Below are 22093 nucleotides of genomic sequence, written 5' to 3' on the forward strand. Positions count from 1 at the left end.
TGTCATTTATTTCAAGTTTAGAACCCTCTCAAACTTAAGGGGCAAACCAAACTTGAACCTTTTGTGGCTGGAATTCTGTTTACCTTTGACCAAACCTTGCTTCCTGAATGTGAAACAGGGAGGTGAGGTGAGAGGGAGGCCCCTGAGGCCCTTTGGACACCAAATCGCTTTTGCCAAACAAGGCTTTGATAGGTTAAAACATGAATGAATTTGAAACACATAGAATAACTTCCTGTCAGAATACTCTGGGGCCTACACACAGGAGTATATTGTGCCGGGCAAAATGCGTTTTGAGTGTTGCCTTCAGCCAACTGAAGTGAGGCAGTATCTGAGATTTTTGCCAAACAGGTTGAAATTGGGTCAAGCCACTCACCCTCCACTTCTAATAAATATATTAAATAGTTTCTATAAAAGTTAGTGGATAATCCAATTGAATGAGGACCTTGAGAAATTTAGACACTTCTTGTGTTTGAAATATTTATTTTTAACTAGTGACAAAGAAAGAGTGGATGCCAGGATACAATGCCCAGTTCAAGGATGGCTTTATTTCCTTTGTGTCTATTGTCAGAACATAGGCTAGCACGAAGTGCCTTGTGCTTGAATGGAGGAGAAATAACACACTGCGTTCCATGTGCTTTACAGATAGAGGAACTGATGAATGCACTGGAGAAGACCAGACAGGAACTGGACGCCACCAAGGCTCGCCTTGCCTCCACGCAGCAGTCTCTGGCTGAAAAAGAAGCACACTTGGCCAACCTCCGGATAGAGAGGAGAAAACAGCTGGAGGAGATCCTGGAGATGAAGTGAGTACCCATTTTTGCTTTCCTACTCTCTCTTTTCTAACTTCTCTTTAGGAATGAGAAAGGGAAGGCTAGAGAAGAGGAAGAAAGCTTGGAGAAATAATAATTTAGCTAACACTTGACTATTTATTTCCATGACTACGCTTCTTTTTTTTTTTTTTTGAATTATAGCTTCCATGTCTCAATTTGCACATGTCTCACATCTGTTATTCAAAAAAAAAATCCAACATTAGGTTTTGCGCCTCTGTGTTTTGTGGACGGCACTAATAGATCTGCTGAAAAGGTCTGAGTTGGCCAAGGGACAGAGGCCTTCTTAAGCACAATGGTAATTTAAGTCCTGCTCAGAGTTAAGTGGAAACTTTTCTGAGGAGGTATTTCCTAATTGTAACTATAACTTTGCTAATTATATTCTTTTCACTTGTGTACAATGCCTGGCTTGTGTTGGCGTTCGTAGAGTCTCAAGGTTGGCACCTCTTTGTTTAGAAAGCAGGACTCTGATTTGCTGGGCCGATAAAAACAGGCTTGGAAATCCCCCTGCCCCCCTGTCTCCTTGGGTAGGTAAGGGCTGGGGGGAGACTGGAACAAATGTCTTTGATTTAATCAATAAGGTACGGCTGCTTGTCTGGCAGTGGTCATTCCTGTAGGCCTGTGACACACCTGTCTTTACCTAGCTTTTATTTCATTCTTACAATGAAACAATATCACCATGGAAAAACATAGTAAAGGTAATTACTCAAAGATTTTAGAGATAATCAATTGCTGTGGATCTGTTTCTGAAAAAATAGGCAAGAAGCAGCATCTCCCTCTGTAAGTTTTAAAATGAAATAATCACTAAAATATAATTTAAATCCAACCTCCTTCCACAGTAAGGGGAAATGTACAGAATTATGGCATCTTAAGCCTGTAACATAGACTTTGAAATTGGTGGCTAGGTATGGAAGAATAACCTTATCCTGACCCTGCAAGTCTTACACATGGTTAACATTAAACCCAGGAAGCTTAGATCATGGAAAATATGGAATGAAATATTTTGAAGGATTTAATAATGAGGACAAAACTTTTTATTCCTCATCAACTACCTCAGTTTCTCCAAGACCAAAGAATAAGTAGTTTTATTTCCACTTATAAACTCTCATTTTTCCTAATAAAAGATGATATAATAAAAACAGATATTATTATCCTCAGTTTAGAGGTGAGGGAACTGAGACTCAGTGAGATTTCAAGTAATTTGCTTAAGGACATCTGGCCAGGATTAAAACCAAAATCTAATCAGGCTCCCTTTCTACTACCTCATTTTCTCATGGAGCTTATGTCACCTCCACCAAGTCCAGAACTTTTGTCTGTTTGAGTCACTGCAGTAATTATGCTGCCTAGAACAGTGCTCAGTAATTGTTTGTTGAAGCAATGAATAGATTGAATGATGGAGATTGGATTTTATGTACTTAGGAAGAAAAGTATTTCAAGCATTTGTGACATTATCGATGTGATCAATAGTTTATTAATAATACCAGTACATTGATTCCATCAGCCTTTATTCTTTCTCTTTCACTTATCCAGCTTCTGCCTCCTTGTGTGTTGTTACGTGTCAAGCTCAGCCTCATTTCTCTCGTTGTTCTGCAGCTGTTCCCAAGTTAACTCTACAGCTCCTGGAGTGATTTATTATGCCATTATAGGGAAACTTCCATTATTTCCTGTTTATAAAAAGAGCATATACTTCCAACGTTTTGAGAGAACAAGTAATGGTGAAGCATGCTGGTTTGGGAGTCATCAGAGCTGGGTTGAAATCCTGTTGCTTCCACTCGGTGGCTGTGTGACTTGGGGGAAAATGACCTTAACATCGCTGACCCTCCAGTTTCCTCCTGTGATGACTTTCGTGGGGTGGTTGTGAGGAGAGGCACTCAGAGCAGGGCTTGGCACACAGAAAATGATATATGTGTGTAAATGGCGCTATCAGCCAATGAAAATGTCATTTGTTTAATATACTTTGTGAAGAGTATCATTTATCTAAAATTTGGGTTTATTTTTCTAAAACATATAAACTTTTTCCGTGTGTATGTTTTCCTACTTAATTTCATGATTTCAGATAGCACCTAACTAAGACCTCTTTTGGTGAATTGCCACATTATTGCCCAAGTGCTTATTAATCTGCTGCCACTGCAAAATAAATACAAAATTCCTATTAATTCCTTTGGTAAAAGTAACAAAGCCCTGCTTCATTAAGCCCAATATGGACCTCATTCACTATTTAACTGGCCTAGAAGCCCCACTTACCAGTGGGCTTCTTCCCAGGACAATGGGGACACAGGTGCAGGGCAGTTACATTGACTGAGAACCCCAATTAGCTTTATCAGCCTCTTCAGCTGTTCAGGTCAACCAAATGGTTTGGTCAATCTTGATTTTTAAGCTGAGTTGACATATTGGTTACTTGGCATTAACCAAGTCAGTGTAAGTTAGTGGGAGCAGTCAGCTGGATGTATCACTGTATCTGCTGTCACTCTGTGCCAAGCGTTGTTGGTTTTCATTCAACTGACAGGCATTGTGCAAGCAGCTTTAGGCAAGTCTACCCAGTTTCCCAACCCTGGTAGCATGGGAGAGGCTCTGTGGTATTAGAGGAAAGAGGGACGGGGCCTTGAGTCAAGAGAAAGAAGATGTGGTCTTGTAACTCAACCATAACGTTAAAGGAGATCACTCTCTGGTTGCCTCAGTTTTTTCTTTGGTAACGTGGAGGTGATAATACTTGCCCTGCCTACTCTATAGAATTGTTATAGGGACAGGATTTTTTTTTTAAATACTGAACTGAAATTATGTAAACCAGCATATGTAAAAGTGCTTTGAAACATAAATGGGGATTTTGAAATAAGAGGTGGTGTCTGTTAAATTCGCTGCAAAATCAAAAGGCACGGAGTTTTAGTATTGGAAAGCAGCTGGGTCCAACCTTCCAGCCTACGTAAGCCAGACTCCTGTTCACATAATGACTAATAAGGAATTCACCAGGCCCTGGTGAAGACCACTTCCTTTGGAAGTCACGGGCTCATAAGGTGGTGGTTCATGTTCCACGGCTTGTGCAGGTAGCTCATTTGTTCTTAGATGGAACTGAAGTGGCTTTCCATGGAATCTTCCCACTTGTCTTGGTTTTTGTTTCAGAGCTACATAGATTTCACCTGAGCCCCATCCACAGGACAGCCAGCCTTTTAGATATTTGTTTGGATAAAAGTGTGCATTTTAGAAAAAAAAAAAGAAAAAAGAAACAGAGAAGCAAAACTTAAAAACAAAACCACCTCGATCCTACCATGCAGAGATGGATGCTGGTAGCATTTTGGTGTATACCTTTACAAATGCTCTCTATTTTTTAACAAAATTAGATTGTACTTCCATATTTTATAAATCCTGCATTTGAGGAATGAAAGGATGAATTAGTTCAAAAATTTATAAATATTTCTTGAGCACCGACTATGTGGTAGGTACTGTTCTAGGTGGAAAAACAAAAATGTCTGCCCTTATCAAGCTTGCATTTTAGTAAAATGAGTGAAGGAAATGAATGAACAAATAAATAAGTAAATAAATGAATAGGTAGATGAATAAAGTAGCTTCTTGTGGAACCAAAGATGTTTGGAATCCCACTTAGAAATCTGCTTCCATAGGTAAGGACCGCCATGATTATTTGGGGTAAAAAGGGACATGCCCTGTCACTCCCTATAGTCTGAGAACGCTTTTAGGAACTGAGCCCAAAGGAGAGCCTTTGACTCTGTCTTGTGTAGCATTCTTCCCCCCAGTATGCCCTTTTCCAGTTTGATCTTCATTGCTTTGTATTCTAACTGCCAGTCATTATTCCCACACCGGAAGGAACTAACAGTTCCCAACCATACATTTTCATAGGAGAACATAATATTCTCCTTCCCTTGTGTATAAGATTATGCTTTTACTTAAAAAAAATCTAAAACCTCTTACTAAAACATTTCATAATGGTTCGTCTTTGTTACACTTGCTTCTACTTAAAGGGATTTTATCAAAATAATATTAAGAACATCATTCTATATGTTTGGTTTTATTAATGCCGGTTAATGAGCTTACATTCCAGTACCAAAGCTCAATTATTTAATTTGTGGCAGGTGAAATTGATATCTGTAGCTAAAAGGAATTGAAGGCCATGAGATACTGTACTTAAAATCTATCTGTGTGCATTTGCTCAGACGACTTAAACTAGCATAGTAATTTAACAGGCAGACAGGCAGGCTAACTGATATGTTCCATTTAGTATTAAACACTGAATGAATAAGGGTTTTGAGAGCTGGTTAAAAGTTATGTAATTTGAAGTGCGTGTTTTAGACTTTTTGAGGTGATTTCTCATACTTATGTAAAGATTTTAAGGGGACCTCTGTACTTTATCTCATCTGATGACATTGTGATATCCATCTTAATTTACAGGGTATTGTTGCATTTTAGACATCTTCTCTAGATAGCCTCAAAAGCCTTTGTATACACTGGGCTATTTTAGGAAGTTTACAGTGAGGTAAGACCCCTGCTTATTCCAAGGCATTATCCTGTTGGCCTCTTTGATCTAGGATCTCTCTTGAGAGAGTCACTCATTAGGTAAGTACCCTTCAAAGGAGAGGCATGGTGCAGAAAATGATAAAATCAATTTATTCTTTACTTCATGCCAACATGAGAAAAGACAAATCACATTTCTTTAGGAAGGAATCCTAAGTGCCTGGTAATTTGGACAGGATAAATGGAGCCTGGGAGAGGAGTTTTGAGGGCAACTGTTACTTAAAATTGATAAACTCAGTTGCAAGAGATGTTATGGAGATTGAATGAAATTATGCATTTACGAGAAAGTGATTTATAAGCTGTAAAAGTCATATATGTATAATGTGTGACATAATAATATGTTAGGTAAACTGACTATAATTAGCATATACTGATCCCATCTTCAAATTCCAATTGACCACATGCTTTCAACAGTTTTTTATAAGGAGGCGGCTACAGTGCAATTCCTTCTCTAATCAATGAATGGTTTGTTTAGAAAAACCTTGGCATGCACAATTTAAAATATATATTAAATACTATGTTAATGTGTCCTAGAATGTCCTAGTCTGTCTGTCCTTATTTACCTCCTGCTAAATTCTAAAAGTAAATTGAGTCAGCGAAAACCAGTGAAGCTTGTCTCAGCTTTCTAAGTTACCTGCAGTGATTGAGGATGGGTGGCAGAGAGAAAAACTGCTCATTAAACAGCAATTGTGGTTTGAGCTGCAGGCAGTCACGTGATGGACAGTAGCTTACCACTCAAAATTTCTGTTTCTCTCTTGTCACCCTGAATTTGGTGGCTTAGGGCCTTTAGTGGAAGAGAAAAGCCTTGCTGTACATAAAGTGGGTAAGCAAAACTTAACTACAAAGAAAATAACTTTAGAATAGTGGAGTGGTCTAATTAGCTTCAGTGCGAGGGACAGAAAACCCCACATTCCAGAAGCTCATACAAGTAGCTGCATAGTCACCAGGGACCCACACTCCTTCTACCTTGAAGCTTTGCTATTCTCTGTACATGAGAGGTGTCCATCTCATGATACAAGGTTTTTGCCTCAGCTCCAACCGTTCCATCCACATTCCAGCAAGCAGACAGGAGAAAGGAGAAGGGAACCTCCTTGCCCTTTAAGTTGCACACACCATCCACTAACATCTGAGTCATTTAACAGTTTATTCGATAAATAGCTGTTGAGCATTCATTGCTTGCAAGGACTGTTCTACACCTTAGGCACCGATCTAAGCCAGTGTTCTAAGTGAACAGAAATTGTTTGTCACATGGTCACACTTAGATGCAAGAAGGCAGGAAATGCAGACTGTAGCTGGGTGGCTCTATGTCCAGCTAACACTTAGGGAACCCAAGGAAGGAAAGGGGTGGTGGGGTATTGGGGGCAACTAGCAGTCTTTGCTGAAATAAATGAAGTATGAAAAGAAAGTGTCAACTGGTATGTTATCTCACTGAGCATTTAAAAATAACTTTGCGACTATACTTTTAGAGATAGTATTCCTAACAGATATTTACTTGTATGCATGCATGTCCAGTATATATCTGAGTTCATTTCTGGGTACCAGTGTTGGTAAGCTATGGGAGAGTCATGTGGTGAGTGAACAGGTTTGGAAATACCTGAAAAATCTCATCATGGTTGGGATAGCTGATGGGTGAGGAGTGTTAGTCTAGAGAACACCAAGAGGCAGATTCTCCCTTCAGCTATTAAAGGGGTGACATGAGAGAAAAGAAATGGACTTGATTTATGCTGCCTCAGATGATTGTGCTAGAGCGCAATCATCCTTTAAGAGGAGGAAGGTCTTCCTTCATTCAGTGCTTTGTACCAGTCAGAATTCTGTAGCCTTTTGAGGTTGTTCCTGAGGTATGTCAGCAAATCCTGGGGGGAGGGGGATATCACCTGCTCTGGGTGCTGCAGAGAGAATTCCCATCCCCAGGAAGGGGACAGAGGGATGATCTCCACAATTCCTTTCAGTGTGGGATTCTACCAGTAAATCTGCTAAATAAGTGATCTGGAACATGAATAATATTTAGGAGATGCTGGAATCTTCTTTGTTTCTTCTCTTAAGGAACTTTATTTGAATGTAGGAACTTTTGCCAAAAGCCAAAAATGACTGCTTGGTTTAAGACACTGTCCTCTCTAATAGGACCATAACCGAATTTTCCTGTACTTTTGTACATTGCATTTATTTTTCATAGAACTCTTCAGATGTGAAATATATGAGCCAAGCAAAGATGTGTCTCACAAACTATTACAGAGAAAGAATCAGTGGTTAAATTTCATGTTAGGTAGAATCAAGAACCCTTCACTCTCCCTGCCCTAAGGATTGTACTATCTTTGATTAAAATGTCTTCAGAGAATTAAACTAGCCCAGGCATATGTACTATTTACTGCATGCAGACTTTGGCCAATGGGATTAATATTACCGGTGAACAACTCTTAGGTGCTTATTACATGTCAGGCAGGGGCTGAGTATGTCACCTCCTGTGAGATGGGGAGTATTATTACCTCCACTGTGTAGATGCAGAAACTGAGGCTCAGACACCTGGAACTCAAAGTCTTTTTGACACTACATTCTATGATTTTAACCACTGACAGATTGCATTACACTTTCTCCTAGTGAAAAACTCAGGATGTTGTAAGAATTTTAAGTCTTGTAATGGTGGGACCAGTTTTGATTAAATAGAAGGCAGTTGGCAAACAGGTGCTTCTTCCAACTCGCATTGGGGAAGCAGGACAGCAGGCTGGGGTGATGATGGGAGGGAAGGGGCAGGAAGACAGCTAGTTGGAGGAAGCCTTTGAACTCAGCTTCCTTATCGTAAAACAAAGCAAGGGGAGACACTGTCTTCTGGCCAAAAACATGCACTGCATATATAAGTTTAATAGTGAAAACTGTCAGTCAAATGGGTCCCTTGGCCTGGTGGTTTTTAATGGAAATACAAACATTTTCTGAGCTAGAGTGTATAATCTTTCAGCTTAAATAATCATAATCAGCAGTTAAATAATCTAAATGCTTATGAATTGTAGAGTCTAAATTATTCCAAGCACCATACTTCATGTTATCTCCATCTTCACAGCAGCAGCTCCATGGGGGCTAGGGAAGATCAACCATTAAAAACAGGAAAGAGAACGTACAAGCCTTCCAACCTCCTAAAGTATGGCAAGTCAAAGGGGGCAGTTGTGGTCCTTCTTTCAATTCAAGAGCAGGTTCCTTTGGATCTCTCTGGTCCTCAGTTTGTCCAACTCTAAATTATAAATTATAAATTAAGGGTATGAAATTGGCCAGTCCTCCAGCCAGCCCTATAAATTGATGCCCCTTTTACATTCTACCTTTGTCCCTCTTTTCCATTTGTTCTTTTCTTCATCACAGCCCACTAGGTAGTTATGTCTTTTCCTAGGAACCACTTCTTGCAGTGGTCATTTAGAGAAAAAAGGATAGAAGAAAAATGAGGACCATATGTGGGAGAATGTATTCCAGAGCAGGGGCATCAATGGGAAATAGACTGTGGCCCAGATGCCAGCTGTCTGCCAGAACTGCAAAGGGCAGGACTCAGGGAAAATCCCAACTTGTAGGGTTTCTCTGCCTCCCTGTAGTATCTTCTTTGTGAAGGTAAAATATACTGTAGCTGTTAATCAGGGGAAGCCTCAACCCTGAGGATGTAGAGGGGAAACATCAAGATCTGCAGCCTCAGTGACAGAGGGCATCATAACAAAAGGCTCCAAGTCACTGAAGACTTACAGGACAAGGCATAGCATGGAGGTGGGGAGGGCTTTGGATGTTCTTGGTCCCTGGAAAGTATTTAATAAAAGTTTGATAACAAAATGAATGAATGCTGATGAAAATTTGACTCTTGCTAGCTGCCTCTTCCTCCTTTCCCCTACCTTATCCACCCCTGCCTTCTCTTCCACCCAATCTCCTCTTTCTTCTTTTTTCTCTCTTCCTCCTTTCCTTTCCTTTTCCTCATGTTCTCTCTCCTCTTCTTCCTTTTTCCTCTCCCTTTCCTACCCCTGTTCTGGTGCCCTATAAAGTGAGAGGGGTCAAAATATTTTCTTTATTTTCTCAACATAATGGTTGTCTTGCTAGATTCTCATTTTGACTGTTGGGCAGGAGGCAGACCGAGCACCTGGGAAGAAGAGTGTGTGTGTGTGTGTGTGTGTGTGTGTGTGAGAGAGAGAGAGAGAGAGAGGGGCGGGGGGGGGGCGGGAGGAGACACACACAGGCATGCTTGGGGGCGGAGAAAGCCCCAGCTCTGGCAATCTTGCGTAGAGAATGAGATGTAGAGGGGAGGCCACTCAATTCTTCAGGAGCAAAGCAATTGAGAACTATAGGCTGAAACCAGGCCGCCAGTCAAGAACCTCCAAACTCTTTTGTTTTCCAGTCACAGAATTTGGGAACCAAGGGATTGTGAAAATTGAAATGAAGTGTTTGACTTGATCTTTGGGTTAAGCCAATATCCCTGGGATCTTAATTTGAACCTGCAGGAGGCTTTGGCCAACTTCTTTGAGAATCTGTTGTTACTCACACCCAACCCTTCACTTAGTTGAAGAGATTTGCAGAGTACACTGCAGCTAGTGCCAGCACACAGTTATGTTAAAAGTTAAATTGTCTTTCTGTTCTGTTTTGAAAATGGTGTCTGTGTGTTCACTTTATGAGCCCTGAGCTTGGTGCTTCTTTCTCTTCCTGGCTCTATCTCTGGATGTTTTCTTGTAAAACTTTCCCTTCAATGCATTTCTGAGGTTTTTTTCTAAGGCAATATGGGATCGGGTACGCAAAGTGGTTATTCTCTGCTCTCCCTTCCATTCTTTGGGAAGGGAGACTGTGCCCTGGGAAGCTGCTCCCTGTATAGTGCATTGCTGGAGTTCCTTTGCTGGCTGACTTCTGGCTGGGTCCAGGGCCTATAGGAGGCACTGCAGGAGATGGGAGGGTGGGAAGAGAAAAAGGCTGGAGAATTTCCTCCCTGTGCCTGCTTGCACTGGGGCCACATCTCTGGCGGTAGGGACTTCTCTCATGACTGTAGCTCCTCTTAGCAGTGCCCCATCCATGGTTCCCACTGCCACTGGGATTAACTCATGTTTCCTTTGCCCCTTCAGCCTGAGCTGCAGTAATAGCCACCCCTTGTTGCCAGTTTCTGGGTGCCTCAACACGTTTGTTTTATTAACCCTGCCCACCTCTCCTCTGTAGTCCTTTTGTTGAACTCTCCTCATTGGACTCATCTGTGGTGAATTCTGTTTCTGGCCAAACCCAGACCAGTACAGTGGGGAAGGCAATGGTGCTGTGGTCACATGTGTGAGATTTGTTAGGATGATTTGAGAAAGCATTGTTAAAAAATGTTTACATTTCCCATAGTAAGTAATTTTGGAAAAAGAAGCAGATTGCTTGATGCTACAGTCAAAACACTAAAACAAAACTGTCATTCTGTGATTTTTAAAAAAAACGGTTGCTTTTCAAATGACCTTTGAATATGAATGACTGCTGCTGCCCTGACCCCAGAGAGATGTGAAGCTGACATTCCCAGAGTCAGCCTCAGTCTTAGGACTAATGAAAATAGCCCCCTCCTCCCGCCATATACAAGGAAAAAATATTCCTCCCTTATTCTTTAGGCTTAGGGAAGTTGGTTTGACTGAACAAGGAAAAAGTTCTTGAGATGGGAGGAATGAGAGCATTCTAGAGGTCCTGGGCTAGAGCGCAAGTCAGCTGCCTCCAGGCCATGGGTAACATCCTTAGATCCAAGCTCAGGGCATTTGGGGTTCCCATAAAGCTAAAGACATTGCATCTTTGGTCAGCAACTGCTCTAATGCAGCACTTCAGACTGAGGTGCAAGCTCAGCATGCCTACTCATTGATCCAATCGCCTGTTCAGTCACTGACTCATTCATAAAGCAAATCATCCAGGAAGTCAGTTATTTATTGAGAGAATGAATGAACAATCTGATGTCCAATTATAGGATTAGAAATCTGAATGTAGAATTACAGCTGGGATAAGTGTGCAAAAAAGGAAAGGTCTGTGGAGCCATGAGAGCGTCCTAAAGGTAGTAGAAGGGCTCCCTGAAGATAAGCCATGATGTGTTGGATGAGAGTTCATTAAATGAAGAGCCAGAGTTGGGGAGTGGAGTCAGGTTGGGGAGTACATTCTAGAGGAGGAGACTGCCTGTGCAAAGGCCCTGTGGCAGAAGGGAGAAACATGCCCTCCATTAACTCACAGGAGGCCTGTGTGGCTGAAGCACAGAGACAAAGGGGGAAAGCAGGATTGATTGAGGTTAGAGGGATGGCAGAGGCCAGACTACCCAGGACCTTAGGGGCCATGGTCAGATAGTTGGTACTTATCCTAAGAACAGGAACCCATTGGGGTGAAATAACATGATCAGATTATGATTTGAAAATAATAAAAAGCAATTTCAGTATACTTTCCATGTGCCAGAAACTTTTGAAGAGCTTTGAAAATATAAACAATATCTTCACAACATCCTCTAAGATAAGTACTGTTGTCATCCTCGTTTTACTTTTGAGGAAACAGAGGCACAAAGAGGTTAAATAACTAGCCCAAGGTCACGTAGCAAAAGTGGGATTTGAACCTCTCAGCATTGTCAAGTAGTCTGGCCACATGCTTGACCACCACACCATACAGATGCTTTTGTGTGGAGGATAGATTTGGATGTGGGCATACTACTTAGGAAGCTGCTGCAGTCTTTCGGGTAGGGAGAGCTTGTCCTAGGATGGTGGCAGTGGAGATGGAGAGAAGTGGAAGATTTCAAGAGACCCGTAGGGAGCTGAATTTACAGGACTGGGCTTAGATTGGCTATAGGAGTGGTAGAGATAGGCGCCCCTCTCTTTCCCTTCTTCCTCCCAGCTCTGTGTTCTGCTCCCCTGAACACTTCCATGCCTCCATGCAGGGGGGCTGTGAGGGAATTGTTGTGGCAAGTATTGTTCTAGTCCAGGGGTTCTCAACAGCAATGCTACTGACACTGGGCTGGTATATTCTTTTTTGCGGGAACTGTCCTATGTTTAGTAGCATCCCTGGCCTTTACCTACTAGGTGCCAGGGGCAATCCCCCTCCTCCACTTGTGACAATCAAAAATGTCTCCAGATATTTCCAGAGGTCCTCTTTGAAGGCAAAATCACCCTTGGTTGAGAAGTGCTGGTCTACTCCTAGCCTGCATACATTTACAGTTTCTCACCTTGGACCAGCAGCCCACCTCCTTCCTGGAATACTATGAGCCTTGAGCCAACGTTAGTGGCACTAGTAGAGTTTTAAACTGGCCTATGCCCTGCACATAGGCCTTCTGCCCTCTGGAGGCAGGCAGACCTAGACCAGGTAGATTCGTAAATCTTAGAAAGGCGCCTTCCCACTATTTAACAGTCATCCATCTTTAGCCTTTAGTAGGTAGCCTAGATAATTGTCTATAATTCAAGGATATTTTCTTTGGGGACATAGACTCACTCTTTAGTTCTATGCAACTGATTTCAATATGAACTTTCTGTAATCTACTCTCATGTTCGGGCATTGCCTGTAATCTTATGTTTCTGGAACAACGGTTTCCTAAATAGCTCCAAAACTTTCCTGTGGATACTTTCTTTCTTTCTTTCTTTCTTTCATTAAAAATCTTTATTGGAGTATAATTGCTTCACAATACTGTGTTAGTTTCTGTTGCACAACAAAGCAAATCAGCCATATGCATACACATGACCCCATATCCCCTCCCTCTTGAGCTTCCCTCCAGTCCTCCCTATCCCACCCCTCTAGGTCATCGCAGAGCACCGAATTGATCTCCCTGCGCTGTGCTGATGCTTCCCACCAGCCAACTGTTTTACATTCGGTAGTGTATATATGTCGATGCTACCCTCACTTTGCCCCAGCTTCCCCCTCCCACCCCATGTCCTCAAGTCCATTTTCTATGTCTGCCTCTTTATTCCTGTCCTGCAACTAGGTTCATCAGTACCATTGTTTCTTACTTTATTTATTTTTATTTTATTTTATTTTTGGCTGCGTTGGATCTTTGTTGCTGTGCGTGGGTTTTCTCTAGTTGCAGAGAGTGGGGGCTACTCTTTGTTGTGGTGCGTGGGCTTCTCATTGCGGAGGCTTCTCTTTGTTTCGGAGCACAGGCTCTAGGTGTGCGGGGTTCAGTGGCACGTGGGCTCAGTAGTTGTGGGCTCCAGAGTGCAGGCTCAGTAGATGTGGCACACGGGCTTAGTTGCTCTGTGGCATGTGGGATCTTCCTGGACCAGGGCTCGAACCCGTGTCCCCTGCATTGGCAGGCGGATTTTTAACCACTGCGCCACCAGGGAAGCCCAGTACCATTTAAAAAATTTTTTTAGCTTACATATGTATTATGTATGTACTGTACTGTATGCATTAGCGTACAGTATTTGTTTTTGTGTTTCTGACTTCACTCTGTATGACAGACTCTTGGTCCATCCACCTCACTACAAATAACTCAATTTAGTTTCTTTTTATGGCTGAGTAATATTCCATTGTATATATGTGCCACATCTTCTTTATCCATTCATCTGTCGATGGACTTTTAGGTTGGTTCCATGTCCTGGCTATTGTAAACAGTGCTGCAGTGAACATTGTGGTACATGTCTATTTTTGAATTATGGTTTTCTCAGGGTATATGCCCAGTAGTGGGATTGCTGGGTCATTTGGTAGTTCTATTTTTAGTTTTTTAAGGAACATCCATACTGTTTTCCATAGTGAGTGTATCAGTTTACATTCCCACCAATAGTGCAGGAGGGTTCCATTTTCTCCACACCCTCTCCAGGATTTATTGCTTGTAGATTTTTTGATGATGGCCATTCTGACCGATGTGAGGTGATACCTCATTGTAGTTTTTTGTTTGTTTGTTTGTTTTTGCAGTACGCGGGCCTCTTACTGCTGTGGCCTCTCCCATTGCGGAGCACAGGCTCCGGATGCACAGGCTCAGCGGCCATGGCTCACGAGCCCAGCTGCTCCGTGGCATGTGGGATCTTCCTGGACCGGGGCACGAACCCGTGTCCCCTGCATCGGCAGGTGGACTCTCAACCACTGCGCCACCAGGGAAGCCCCATTGTAGTTTTGATTTGCATTTCTCTAATGATTAGTGATGTTGAGCATACTTTCATGTGTTTGTTGGCAATCTGTTTATCTTCTTTGGAGAAATGTCTATTTAGGTCTTCTGCCCATTTTTGGATTGGGGTGTTTGTTTTTTTGATTTGCATGAGCTGCTTGTGTATTTTGGAGATTAATCCTTTGTCAGTTGCTTTGTTTGCAAATATTTTCTCCCATTCTGAGGGTTGTCTTTTTGTCTTGTTTATGGCTTCCTTTGCTGTGTAAAAGCTTGTAAGTTTCATTAGGTCCCGTTTGTTTATTTTTGTTTTTATTTCCATTTCTCTAGGAGGTGGGTCAAAAAGGATCTTGCTGTGATTTATGTCATAGAGTGTTCTGTGTATGTTTTCCTCTAAGAGTTTGGTAGTGTCTGGCCTTACACCTAGGTCTGTAATCCATTTGGAGTTTATTTTTGTGTATGGTGTTAGGTAGTGTTCTAATTTCATTCTTTTACATGTAGCTGTCCAGTTTTCCCAGCACCACTTATTGAAGAGGCTGTCTTTTCTCCATTGTATGTTCTTGCCTCCTTTGTTTTAAATTAGGGGACCATAGGTGCGTGGGTTTATCTCTGGGCATTCTATCCTGTACCATTGATCTGTATTTCTGTTTTTGTGCCAGTACCACATTGTCTTGATTACTGCAGCTTTGTGGTATAGTTTGAAGTTGAGGAGCCTGATTCCTCCAACTCTGTGTTTCTTTCTGAAGATTGCTTTGATTATTCAGGGTCTTTTGTGTTTCCATATGAATTGTAAGATTTTTTGTTCTAATTCTGTGAAGAATGCCACTGGTAGTTTGATAGGGATTGCATTGAATTGTTAGATTGCTTTGGGTAGTATAGTCATTTTCACACTATTAATTCTTCCAATCCAAGAACATGGTATATGTCTCCATCTGTTTATGTCATCTTTGATTTCTTTCATCAGTGTTTTATAGTTTCCTGTGTACAAGTCTTTTGCCTCCTTAGGCAGGTTTATTCCTAGGTATTTTATTCTTTTTGTTGCAGTGGTAAATAGGAGTGTTTCCTTAATTTCTCTTTCTGATTTTTCGTTGTTGGTGTGTAGGAATGCCAGAGATTTCTGTGCATTAATTATCTATCTTGCAACCTTACCAAATTCATTGATTAGTTCTAGTAGTTTTCTGGTGGCATCTTTAGGATTTTCTATGTATAGTATCATGTCATCGGCAAACAGTGACAGTTTTACTTCTTCTTTTCCAATTTGTATTCCTTTTCTTTCTTTTTCTTCTCTGATTGCTGTGGCTAGGACTTCCAAAACTATGTTGAATAAGAGTGGCGAGAGTGGACATCTTTGTCTTCTTCCTGATCTTAGTGGAAATGCTTTCAGTTTTCACCATTGTGTATGATGCTTGCTGTGGGTTTGTCATATATGGCCTTTATTATGTTGAGGTGGGTTCCCCCTATGCCCATTTTCTAAAGAGTTTTTATCATAAATGTGTGATGAATTTTGTCGAAAGCTTTTTCTGCATCTATTGAGATGATCATATGGTTTTTATTCCTTAATTTGTTAATGTGGTGTATCACATTGATTGATTTGCGTATATTGAAGAATCCTTGCATCCCTGGGATAAATCCCACTTGGTCATGGTGTATGATCCTTTCAATCTGCTGTTGGATTCTCTTTGCTAGTATTTTGTTCAGGATTTTTGCATCTATGTTCATCAGTAATATTGGCCTATAATTTTCTTTTTTTGTAGTATCTTTTTCTGGTTTTTGTATCAGGGTGATGGTGGCTTTGTAGAATGAATTTGGGACTGTTTCTCCCTCTGCAATTGTTTGGGAGAGTTTGAGAAGGATCGGTGTTACCTCTTCTCTAAATATTTGATAGAATTCGCCTGTGAAGCCATCTGGTCCTGGAGTTTTGTTTGTTGGAAGTTTTTAAATTACAGTTTCAATTTCATTGCTCGTGATAGGTCTGTTTATATTTTCTAATTCTTCCTGGTTCAGTCTTGGAAAATTGTACATTTGAGTATACTTGAGTATTGTTGCAATTGAAGAAGAAACTACTGCTAATGTGTACATGAGATATACAAAAAAATGTGTGGACTATCTATTTCTGAAAACTTGAAGCTATGTAAAGGGCTCTCTCACGCTATATACAAGAATTAACTCAATATGGATCACAGACCTAAATGTAAGCATTAGAACTATTAACACTCCTACAATAAAACATAGGTATAAATCTTTGTGACCTTGGGTTAGACAGAGCCTTTTTAGATATGGCACCAAAAGCATAGACAACTAAAGAAAAAAATAAATTGGACTTCATCAAAATTAAATACTTTTGTGCTTCAAATGACACTATCAAGAAAAGACAATCCACAAAATGGGAGAAAATACTTACAAACATATCTGGTAAAGAACTTGCATCCAGAATATATAAAGAACTCTTACAACCCAACAATAAAAATTCAAGTAACTGAATTTTAAAAAGGCAAAGGATTTGAATAGACATTTCTCCAAAGAAGATATACAAATGGCCTATAAGTACATGAAAAGATGCTCACTATCTTTAGTCTTTAGGGAAATATAAATAAATATAAATCAAAACCACAACGAGACACCACTTCACACCCACTAGGATGGCTGTAACAAAAAAGACAGAAAATAACAAGTGTTGATAATGATGTGGAGAAACTGGAACCCTCATACATTGACAATGAGCTTGTAAAGTGGTGCAGCCACTTTGGAAACACAGTTTGGTAGTTCTCTGGAATGTTAAACACAGAGTTCTCATGTGAAACAGCAATTCCACTCCCAGGTACATACCGAAAGGACATGAAAACATATATCCACACAAAAACTTGTACATGAGTGTTTCAGCTGGATTATGAATAATAGCCAAAAGGTATAAACAACCCAAATGGATGACTTGATGACAAATGGATACATTGTGAGGTATATTCATATATGAACTGTTATTTGACAATAAAAAGAAATGAAGTACTGATAGATTCTTCAACATGTAAGAACCTTGAAAACATCATGCTAAGTAAAAAGAGCCAGTCGCAAAACACCACATATTGTATGATGCATTTTATATGCAAAAAGGCAAATGTACAGAGACTGAAAATAGATTAGTGGTTGCCTAGGGCTGGGGGGAAGAAGTGTAGGATGACTGCTAATGGTATGGAGTTCTGTTGGGGTAATGCAAATTTTCTAAAATTTGATTGTGGTGATGGGTTCACAACTGAATATACTAAAACTCATTCACTTGTACACTTTAAATGGGTGAATTGTGTGATATGTGAATTATATCTCAATAAAGCTTTTAAAAGGGGGGCTCTGCACAGTGTTGTGAAATGTACCTGACTCAGTGCTAGGAGCTGAAAGTAGGGAGAGAGGATTGCATAACTAGGACATTGTATTATAATGTAGACATGTACAAAGGACTTTTTCAGTGGTTCCACAGAGGTGAGAGAGCAGTTCATTTAGCCTGTGAGGTGGGGAGAACTTTGAGGAGTGATATTTAAACTAAGTATTAAAGATTGATAGAAGTTCAATGGATAAAGGAGTGAAAGTATCTTAGGGACATGGGTAAAAAGAACTAAGTAAGGACTTATTAAATGGGAGATATGGTGATGATGGTGGTGGTGGTGATGATGACCCAGTGATGATAGTTGTGGTTGTGGTGATGGTAATGTTGAAGGTAATGATGGTGCTGATTATGGAGATAACAATGATGATGATGGTGGTAATGGCGGTTGTGGAGATGATTTTTTTTTAACGTCTTTATTGGAGTGTAATTGCTTTACAATGGTGCGTTAGTTTCTGCTTTATAACAAAGTGAATCAGCTGTACATATACATATATCCCCATATCTCCTCCCTCTTGCATCTCCCTCCCACCCTCCGTATTCCACCCCTCTGCGTGGTCACAAAGCATCGAGTTGATCTCCTTGTGCTATGTGGCTGTTTCCCACTAGCTATCTATTTTACATTTGGTAGTATATATAAGTCCATGCCACTCTCTCACTTCGTCACAGTTTACCCTTCCCCCTCCCTGTGTCCTCAGGTCCATTCTCTACATCTGCGTCTTTATTCCTGTCCGGCCCCTAAATTCTTCAGAACCTTTTTTTTTTTTTTTAAAGATTCCATATATATGTGTTGGCATATGGTGTTTGGGTTTTTTTTTTTTTTTTTGAAACCAAGGAATAATTTATTTGAACACTGATAATAATTATATTACAATTTTGGCTAAAACATTTTAAGAAGAACATTGTTTTTATGCAGTAGGCACTTTTTAATTTGACTCCTTTTATTTATTTATTTATTTATTTGAATTTTATTTATTTTTTTATACAGCACGTTCTTACTAGTTATCCATTTTATACATATTAGTGTATATATATCAGTCCCAATCTCCGAATTCATCACAGCACCACCACCACTACACCCCGCTGCTTTCCCCCCTTGGTATCATACGTTTGTACTCTACATCTGTATCTCAGTTTCTGCCCTGCAAACTGGTTCATCTGTACCATTTTTCTAGGTTCCACATATATGCGTTAATATATGATATTTGTTTTTCTCTTTCTGACTTACTGCACTCTGTATGACAGTCTCTAGATCCATCCACGTCTCTACAAATGACCCAGTTTCATTCTGTTTTATGGCTAACATTCCACTGTATATATGTACCACATCTTCTTTATCCATTCATCGGTCGATGGTCATTTAGGTTGCTTCCATGACCTGGCTATTGTAAATAGTGCTGCAATGAACGTTGGGGTGCATGTGTCTTTTTGAATTATAGTCTTCTCTGGGTATATGCCCAGTAGTGGGATTGCTGGGTCGTATGGTAATTCTATTTTTAGTTTTTTAAGGAACCTCCGTACTGTTCTCCATAGTGGCTGTATCAATTTACATTCCCACCAACAGTGCAAGAGGGTTCCCTTTTCTCCACACCCTCTCCAGCATTTGTTGTTTGTAGATTTTTCTGATGCCCATTCTAACTGGGGTGAGGTGATACCTCATTGTAGTTTTGTTTGCATTTCTGTAGTAATTAGTGATGCTGAACAGCTTTTCACGTGCTTCTTGGCCACCTGATACGTCTTCTTTGGAGAAATGTCTATTTGGGTCTTCTGCCCATTTTTGGATTGGGTTGTTTGTTCTTTTAATATTGAGCTGCATGAGCTGTTTATATATTTTGGAGATTAATCCTTTGTCCGTTGATTCATTTGCAAATATTTTCTCCCATTCTGAGGGTTTTCTTTTCGTCTTGTTTGTAGTTTGCTTTGCAAAAGCTTTTAAGTTTCATTAGGTCCCGTTTGTTTATTTTTGTTTTTTTTCCATTACTCTAGGAGGTGGATCAAAAAAGATCTTGCTGTGATTTATGTCAAAGAGTGTCCTTTCTATGTTTTCCTCTAAGAGTTTTATAGTGTCCACTCTTTCCTTTAGGTCTCAAACCCATTTTGAGTTTATTTTTGTGTATGGTGTTAGGGAGTGTTCTAAGTTCATTCTTTTACATGTAGCTGTCCAGTTTTCCCAGCACAACTTATTGAAGAGGCTGTCTTTTCTCCATTGTATATCCTTGCCTCCTTTGTTATAGATTAGTTGACCATAGGTGCGTGGGTTTATCTCTCGGCTTTCTATTCTGTTCCATTGATCTGTATTTCTGTTTTTGTACCAGAGCCATATTGTCTTGATTACTGTAGCTTTGTAGTATAGTCCGAAGCCAGGGAGTCTGATTCCTCCAGCTCCATTTTTTTCCCTCAAGACTGCTTTGGCTATTCGGGGTCTTTTGTGTCTCCATGCACATTTGAAGATACTTTGTTCTAGTTCTGTAAAAAACGCCACTGGTAATTTGATAGGGTTTGCATTGAATCTGTAGATTGCTTTGGGTAATATAGTCATTTTCACAATATTGATTCTTCCAATCCAAGAACATGGTATATCTCTCCATCTGTTGGTATCATCTTTAATTTCTTTCATCAGTGTCTTATAGTTTTCTGCATACAGGTCTTTTGTCTCCTTAAGTCAATTTATTCCTAGGTATTTTATTCTTTTTGTTGCAGTGGTAAATGGGAGTGTTTCCTTAATTTCTCTTACAGATTTTTCATCATTAGTGTATAGGAATGCAAGAGATTTCTGTGCATTAATTATGTATCCTGCAACTTTACCAAATTTATTGATGCTTAGCTCTAGTAGTTTACTGGTGGCATCTTTTGGATTCTCTATGTATAGTATCATGTCATCTGCAAACAGTGACAGCTTAACTTCTTCTTTTCTGATTTGGATTCCTTTTATTTCTTTTTCTTCTCTGATTGCTGTGGCTAAAACTTGCAAAACTATGTTGAATAATAGTGGTGAGAGTGGACATCTTTGTCTTGTTCCTGATCTTAGAGGAAATGCTTTCAGTTTTTCACCATTGAAAATGATGTTGCCTGTGGGTTTGTTGTATATGGCCTTTATTATGTTGAGGTAAGTTCCCTCTATGCCTACTTTCTGGAGAGGTTTTATCATAAATGGGTGTTGAATTTTTCGGAAGCTTTTTCTGTATCTAGTGAGATGATCACATGGTTCTTTCCTTCAATTTGGTGTATCACATTGATTGATTTGCATATATTGAAGAATCCTTGCATTCCTGGGATAAACCCCACTTGATCATGGTGTATGATCCTTTGAATGTGCTGTTGGATTCTGTTTGCTAGTATTTTGTTGAGGATTTTTGCATCTATGTTCATCAGTGATATTGGCCTGTAGTTTTTATTTGTGACATCTTTGTCTTGTTTTGGTATCAGGGTGGTGACGAGTTTGAGAGTGTTCCTCCCCCTACTATATTTTGGAAGAGCTTGATAAGGATAGGTGTTAGCTCTTCTCTAAGTGTTTGATAGAATTTGCCTGTGAATCCATCTGGTCCTGGGCTTTTGTTTGTTGGAAGATTTTTAATCACAAGCTCAATATTAGTGCTTGTGATTGGTCTGTTTATATTTTCTATTTCTTCCTGGTTCATTCTTGGAAAGTTGTGCTTTTCTAAGAATTTGTCCATTTCTTCCAGGTTGTCCATTTTATTGGCATAGAGTTGCTTGTAGTAATCTCTCATGATCCTTTGTATTTCTGCAGTGTCAGTTGTTACTTCTTTTTCATTTCTAATTCTATTGATTTGAGTCTTCTCCCTTTTTTTCTTGATGAGTCTGGCTAGTGGTTTATCAATTTTGTTTATCTTCTCAAAGAACCAGCTTTTAGTCTTATTGATCTTTGTTATTGTTTCCTTCATTTCATTTTTCATTTATTTCTGATCTGATCTTTATGATTTATTTCCTTCTTCTAACTTTGGGGTTTTTTTGTTCTTCTTTCTCTAATTGCTTTAGGTGTAAGGTTAGGTTGTTTATTCGAGATGTTTCTTGTTTCTTGAGGTAGGATTGTATTGCTATAAACTTCCCTCTTAGAACTGCTTTTGCTGCATCCCATAGGTTTTGGGTCATCGTGTTTATCATTGGTTCATTTGTTTCTAGGTATTTTTTGATTTTCTCTTTGATTTCTTCAGTGGTCTCTTGGTTATTTAGTAGTGTATTGTGTAGACTCCATGTGCTTGTATTTTTTACAGATTTTTTTCCTGTAATTGATATCTAGTTTCAGAGCATTGTCGTCAGAAAAGATACTTGATGCAATTTCAATTTTCTTAAATTTACCAAGGCTTGATTTGTGACCCAAGATATAATCTATCCTGG

General features: G+C 39.9%; 1 protein-coding gene across 1 annotated transcript in view; it reads left to right on the forward strand.

The window, feature by feature from the left end:
- Positions 1-22093, forward strand: part of ERC2 (ELKS/RAB6-interacting/CAST family member 2) — a gene marked incomplete at both ends in the record, with an annotated part of 849176 nt that overhangs the window by 550706 nt on the left and 276377 nt on the right. The window contains one exon of the mRNA XM_079713573.1: positions 643-803. Coding sequence (XP_079569699.1) covers positions 643-803 — 161 coding nt within the window. The remainder of the gene's footprint in view (positions 1-642; positions 804-22093) is intronic.

The sequence above is a fragment of the Hyperoodon ampullatus genome, assembly GCF_949752795.1.
Source record: "Hyperoodon ampullatus genome assembly, chromosome: 10".
Taxonomy (NCBI): domain Eukaryota; kingdom Metazoa; phylum Chordata; class Mammalia; order Artiodactyla; family Ziphiidae; genus Hyperoodon; species Hyperoodon ampullatus.